The sequence below is a fragment of the Pteropus alecto genome, unplaced genomic scaffold (assembly GCF_000325575.1).
Source record: "Pteropus alecto unplaced genomic scaffold, ASM32557v1 scaffold74, whole genome shotgun sequence".
In the NCBI taxonomy this organism is placed as follows: Eukaryota; Metazoa; Chordata; class Mammalia; order Chiroptera; family Pteropodidae; genus Pteropus; species Pteropus alecto.
In genome coordinates this window covers 5,095,284-5,102,268 of record NW_006436291.1, presented here as the reverse complement: position 1 = coordinate 5,102,268, position 6,985 = coordinate 5,095,284, and the positions used below count along the sequence as shown (strand labels likewise).

Here is a 6,985-nt window from a genome sequence, read left to right as displayed (position 1 = left end):
TAAGAAATCCACACAGGAGACACAACCAGAATCCAGTGAGACAACAGAAAAACCCCATCAGTCACTCAGTCTCCCCTTGGAAATGAGAGTTGAGTTACAAAGCAAGAATCGCCCTTTCAAACAGTAGCAGCCAAACTGTCACCAGCTCCACCAATGAGAGGGAACCCGATGCCACATCTCGGGCCTGCACCTCCCCGGCTCCCAGGACCCAGCCTACCATGAATTTCATGCCAGTATCCCCGCCCTATAATAAGTTATTCAGACGAAAAAATGCACTTAAAAAGAATTGTTTTTAAAACTTTGGGGAGGCAGGAGAGACGACCACAGATTTACAGCTTAAACTGTCAGTAAAAATTCTAGAGTTAAAAAAAAATTCTACGTGTTGCTCAGGTGACGTCCACCTGGAAGCTCCCCACGGCGCCCAAGGACACACGTGACAAACGACACGGCTCCCGTGTTCTGACGAGAATCACCTCAGATCCTTTTCTAGTTCCTCGACTTGGAAGTCTAGCCTTCCCTACCAGAAAGCAGAATCCCCAACTGCGTTTTCCAACATGCCAGACTGAGCGTGTTCTTGAAACAGGGAGTTCTAAGGGATTTCAACATCCTACTTCATCTAACTAACACACACCATTTTTAAGTCTGCGGTGGTTAATCCTGCCTCCGACAACGAGCAGGCTGTTCGGAGGTGTGGCACGCACCACGACGCAGTCCTAACGGCAAATGACTGTCGCACGATTCACGGGAGGCACTGGCTAAATGCTCCCGCCTTCCCCAAAGCCACCCCTTGTGAGCTGACCGCGTCCGTCAGCCCTGGGTGATTTCTGAACGTCTCCCAGAAACACAGATGTGTTTGATCACCAAACAGAGACATCCACAGATCAGCCTGAGCTCAATCAGAGAACTGGGAAGGCAGCACCGCCCCAGTGGGTCGGCCTGACCCGAAAATCTGTTTCCCCCAAGAGAACCCTTGTCAGCTGGCGAGGCTGGGAGCCGGCCATGGTGCGTGTGACTCTGGCCTCTATAGGCTTGGCTAGAGAGCAGCTGGAGAGTGAGGACCCGCTGTCCTATGCCCGGGCCTGTGCCCCCGCCACGCCGCCACCCCGCGTGAGGAAGTGGGGAGGGGTGCATTACTTGGGTCCGGAGTGAGCATGGTGGACACAATGATGGGGGCCCCCGTCCGCCGGGCCACCTTCTGGTAGGGCGAGTGTGGCACGTGGAGGCTCTGGCCGGCTGGCGGCAGCGTGGACGGCTCCACGGGGACCCCGGGCTTGCGCAGCAGCTGGGGGCTGCCGTGGGGGCTGGGCAGGGGGGACGCGGCCATGCTTCGCTCCCGCTTCAGCAGCTCCATGGGCACCGTGGAGGCTGTGGAGTAGGCTGTCCTGGGGCCCGGGTTCGGCAAGGCCACTCCGGCCTGCGGGGGGCACGTGGGGCCCAGTCGCGCTGTCAGGGCACAGGGGGTGGGAGAGCCGCACCCGGAGCCGGAGGGGAGGTGGGCGGCCTGGGTGCCCACGCCAGGAGCGGCGTAGGTGGCTGCTGCCTCCAGGAGGTGCTGGGAGGGTGCGCTGGACGGGCGGCGGGCCCGGTCTGCAGCTCGGGGCGGTGCCGCCTGCAGGGGGCCCATGGGCTGTGGCTGCAGACAGGACAAGTCGCCGTGGGGCTCGCTTCGGTGGCTGAAGCTGCTGGAGCGTGTCCGGGGCAGGGGGCCCGCCCGGCCCTGCCTCCGCAGCTGCATCTCGGTCCTGCAGCTGCCGGCCAGGCGGCTCAGGACGCGGGCCTGGCCCAGGTTGGGTGCGACACACTTGATGTCCGCCTCCTCCATTGTGGCCAGGACGGCCGGGGAGTCAAAACCCTGCTGGAGCAGGGCCACCAGGGTGGCCTCTGCCACCCCCTCAGCCCGGAGGAGGGCCAGGAACTCGGGCCGCACGCCCCTCCTGTCACCAGGCTCCTGGAAGGCGGACAGGTCGGCCTCACAATTCTCATAAGCCATCCTGGAGGGGACGCTCTCCTGTCCGTAGCCTCGGTTCAGAGCAGCGGGGGCCAGCCCTGGGCCTCCCTCGGAGGCAGCGGCCCCGGTGGGGTCCACAACCAGGCACGTGGGGGCCGCCTGCCTGGCGGGCGCGGGGTCCAAAGGCCTGTCGCCAACATCATTGTAGACCTGGCCGGGGGCGTAGGGCGCCGCCTCCACCCCGTACCTGCCGTCGGCCGGGTCCACGGCGTAGCGCGCAGGCGACGGGGCCCTGCTCTGTGCCCGCTGCCCCGGAGTGGCTGTCCTACCTCCAGCGTCCCGGTACAGGGGCCCCGGGTCCTGCAGGGCAGGGGCCCGGCCTTGCACGTGCTCCCACGTCATCCTGCCGCCAAGCACTCCGTAGCCGGGCAGCGGCCGGCCGAGTCCAGGGTCCCGCGGGTGGTGTGGCTCTCTGGGCCCCCGAGCGGCTCCAGACAGGTTGCCGTAGTAATCCTGTGGCAGCAGGGTGCCGCGGGTGGACATCACGGCCTGTCTGCTGTCGTAAAAGGTGAAGTCGGGGACAGAGCTCTTCCTGCCGGCCCCCGAGCCGTAGAAGGCCTCACGGCAGAGGTCGGGCGCCGGCTCGTACCAGGGTCCCTCTCCACCTCCGTCCGTCAGGGATCTGCTCCGGCCCGGAGCCTCTGCCATCTCCCAGGGGCCCTCGAACCACCCGGAGGCGTCCCAGCTCTGAGAACGCCCGATATTGACATGCCTGCTGGGCACCGGCATGGGAAGAAAGGGAATGACGGCTGAGGCGGAGGCCTTTCCTTACGAACCTTCAATTACACACACCAAAACCAGGCCGGCGGTGTCCCAGGCGGTGCCCAAGCCCTTCCGGACAGCAGGAACAGCCAAGTGCGTGGGTTTCCTATTTCAAAGGACGGCCTGAATTATTCATCCTCGAAACCTTAGTAGGCAAAGCACAGCGCGCACGGTAACTTCCCTCGCTCCCTGACTGCAGCGGGCAGTCTTGGCGAGGAGGCTGCGGAGCCTGCGGCCCCCGCCCGCTGCTCACATGGTCTTCGGCTCTCTGGCGCGGATTAGGAGCTAAATAAAACCCCTAAAGCTTTTGTTCCATGTGACATCTCTAGACTGATGGAGCCGCTGCCTCTCCATCAGGGCCTCCCGAGCTGCGAGTGGGAATTATCTTCACACCGAAGCTCTGGCTTATCACCCCTGTCCTCGCCAGGGTGCTTTTTGGATGAGCACTGCTCTCCGCCCCCCGCCAAGGGGCCTCGCCCCACCCCTGCCTCTGACTCCTAAAAGTGACAGAAGGAAAACAGAAAAAGACCGCTTTAATGTCAATGCAGTCTTAATCCACCCTGATGCAATGTTAATCCACTGCGTGCGCTAAGGACACAGTAAATGTGAACACGCAGGCAGGATAAAGAGACCGACATCTCATACCCGGTTCCAGGGCATGAGGTGCCGAGAAATGGGCCAGGTCTGCAGCTGAAGCTTTGCCATATTGAAATGTGGCTCTGAGATGACGCCTTGGTGACGAATCGAATGAGTTACATCGCTCAGGTCCAAATACAATCTTTACCTTGTTATCATTAAACACAGATCCCTTCATACTCCTGGGGGAGTGAGGGGAATGGACCCCATCCTAAACAAAACAACCACCACCCGAGCGTGTGATCTAGGATTTAGCATTTAGGACTGCCACAGAGGTCACACTAAAAGCACAACGGGGAAGCAGCTGCACCTTTGGTGCATCGTCCTTCAAATACGCTGGGAAGGAAAATCCACCTTCAGCAGCCATGGCCTGGTTGCCTCTGGCAGACAACATTCCACATTCTCACGGATGAAGATTTTACGTAGCCCACGAGAGACTCAGGTCTAATATCGTAAGGAGCAGTCACTCAGGTGAAGGGCAAACCCCCAAACTGGGGCACTGACCCATTTCCCAAGAGCACAGCAAGGAGGGTCCCAGAGAAGCAGCGCCGTGGGCCGACGAAGCTGGCCTGCCTGCTCCCGCCTCGTCACAGGGCCTCGCGGCTCGGCCGCGGGCGGGAGGGACGCGTTCCAATGAGGTAACGCGCGTGTTTGATGCCGCTGAACCTAGGAGGGTTTTGTCTTCAACTATGTCTCTCTCAATTCATGACCCAACTGGGATCTTCAACTACAGACAAATACCAGTCATTAAAAAAACAAAACAAAACAAAAACAACACTTTTTTTTTTCGACGTGAAAAATACTGAAGATTTACTGAGAGGGAAGAAAGTGAGTACAAACACCTTTCCAGGAACTGGAGGTACACGGCGAAGCGAGACGGTTTAAAGGGGCAGAGCCCCACTCCGTCCCCTAGTCCTGATCAATCAGAACGTGAAGATTTACTGAGAGGGAAGAAAGTGAGTACAAATACCTTTCCAGGAACTGGAGGTACACGGCGATGCGAGACGGCCACTCCGTCCCCTAGTCCTGATCAATCAGAACATGCTAATTACACTTTGGGACACAAACCCTGTGTAAACCAACACTGGCCCCCGCAAAACCAGAGCTGCCTAGCCTGTTATTCGAACACCGTGGCCCCCACTTCTGACCCCCAAATGCCAACAAGGCGTCAAGTTATCTGGGAAAATGGCCTCTGCCTCTAACTGCATGGAAGGACCCAACCGGCCAGCCACACCACGGAGCTGGGTCCCCGCGGATGGGAGGCCAGCTGGCGCCATTCCTGTGTTCCTCTGCTGGCACGTTCAGTCACGAGCTGGGAGGCCCGGGGAGGGGGGACGACGAAACAGGCATGGCCACCCACGGGACAATAGTTACACGTCTCACCAACAGCCCGAGGACGTGTTCACTTAGGAGATAATCAGAAAAGACAGGGAAATGGGCACGGAACTGCGAACGGAACGGGAACAGCGCTATCTGGTTGCAGCAGCTCGTGCCCCGGCTCCGCTGGGTGCCGGCAGCGGGCGGGCGGGCTCCGAGGTGGCCGGTCTCACTGGTGACCCGTCTGAGTGAGCACGAGGCAGGTTTGCGTGGAGCCACGCCTGGTGTCTCGGTCAGGACACACCTTCACCGAGAAAAGACTGACCAGATGACCCCGGGCAGCCCCCAGCCCACATCGGCCTCGTCGCCTCCCAGTGGGGATTCTGCCCCGTCACTGCTGGCGCTGCCATCTCTCCTCCCACTGGCCAGAGAACACGGCTGGCCGGGCAGGATGGACAGTGGCGGTCCTGACCCTTCAGAGGTGACCAGCAATGGGACACCTTTGACATCACGTTTTTCCCACGGGAAGTCTAACTTAGGGCATCAACACCTGTCGAATGTCCGTGTATCAGGCCCTGTTCTGGGCGTCCAGCCCTTAATGACTCTACAGTCAGGGATGATGATGTCACACCCCAGGTGCTGGAGATGGAGAAGGTGGGGGCCTTGACCAGGGCCACAGGGCACAGGATCCAGGTTAAACTCCAAAGCCAACCTCTAACAAAGTAATTCCGACACTTTTAAACTTCCAAAACCTCTAAATAGTAAACACGTCACTTCTAAAATTAACTGCTGAGTATCAGGAAGTAACTTCTAAACAGACGATTGCTCCAAGCCCTCAAAATGGGGAGCACTGGCCTGCTCAGAGCCGGACCCCCAGCCTTTAGCGGACCGATGGCAACTGCCTGAGCCTCGGTATCACACCACCATGCCCTTTCCATCACCTCCCTTGAAACAGAAACCTAAGGTCATGTGGCGATCATGCCACGAGACCCCCCCATGGTGCAGACACGTCCCTTCAGAGGCGTGTGGACAGACACCGACGGGCGTCCGTGCAGAGCCTCTGGGAAGCGGGGAAGCTCGCGGTGACTCGCCAGCTTCCGGATTGCTGGTTTCAGTTCAAGTTCCCCATGTGAGGCGCGGCTGCAGGGGACGCGCACCCAGGCGCTCCGGAGCAGAGCCGTAACGGGTCTGTGGGGCGCGCCTGCCGGGCGCAGGGCCGCAGCGGGCCGCAGGGCGGAGTCACGGAGGGCGAGGAGGCCCGGTTCCGTTTCCAGCCCCTTCCGACCCCTTCTGCTTAGAAGCTGCCCACACTCATGCCGCCGCGGCCCGAAGCCCCCGAAGGCCATGACACAGGCTTCCCTGTGCGCGGCGGGGACACCTGGAACTGGGCTCACGCTGTTCTCAGCGCCCGGCGGGCGGTTTTTTTTTTTTTTTTAAAGCACATTGAGGTTTTTTAGAAAGAACTGCTTTTCTGAAAACCTCACGTGGGCTAAATAAAGCAAGAGGGGACTGATTTCTGAGAGTAATGAGTCACACAGACTTAACTTTTTAATACCACAAAGATGCTCGCTACAGAAAACGGCACAAAGTAAAAAGCCATCATCTTCTTAGACCGAGATGTAGACAGTCTAAATTCTCTTGCAGACAGAATAAACCTAATAAGCTAATGCTGATTGGGGTAGCATCAGCAGGACGGCGGCCACCTTTCCCCAAAGCCGATCCTTTAGTTCCCCCTGCCACACAGGGAGTCAGTCACCTTACAACTGTGCAGACCTGAACGCTCTGACATGGATCTAGATGGTTCTGCCAGAGCAGGGGAAATCGGGGAGGGGACGACCAGGGACCCCTTCGGAGGCAAATCACCCAGGAGCACATCCCATTCTGATCGACGCGATGGCCTGGGAACCACTTAACTGGACGGGAAACAGAAGCACTGCTCTGGGGGTCTAGAATCTTCACTTAGATGGGGTGTATGCGAGAACCGGCAACTCCCATGGCTGGACGGACTCACAGGAAGACCGTGGCTCCTGCTGCCTCTGTCCCTGAACGCGGTTTTCCCCCCGGCCAGCCTGGTGGCAGTAAATGTTTGCTCACTCTCAGGAAGCGGCCTCGCCCAGCCCTGGGGGCATTGCGTGTCCAGTGCTCTCCTCCCAGCACTGGCCCGGGGCTTCCGTGTCCAACTCCAGCCCTTGGGGCCACGAGACCGAGACCAAGGCCAAGGCAGCTCTGAAAGGGAAGGTGGATCGCCCCACCCCCACCCCA

The 6,985-nt window shown here is 59.4% G+C and overlaps 1 protein-coding gene across 4 annotated transcripts in view; it reads right to left on the bottom strand.

The window, feature by feature from the left end:
• CTBP2 (C-terminal binding protein 2) overlaps window positions 1-6,985 on the bottom strand; it is a 146,933-nt gene that overhangs the window by 25,098 nt on the left and 114,850 nt on the right. Inside the window, exon 1 of one of the 4 annotated variants that reach the window (XM_006912865.3) lies at window positions 1,135-2,853. The exons of the other annotated variants lie outside the window; for them this stretch is intronic. Within the exon in view, the coding sequence (XP_006912927.1) occupies window positions 1,135-2,737 (1,603 nt within the window). The 5' untranslated portion in view covers window positions 2,738-2,853. Of the gene's footprint in view, window positions 1-1,134; window positions 2,854-6,985 lie in introns of those variants that run through there. 4 annotated transcript variants of the gene reach the window in all.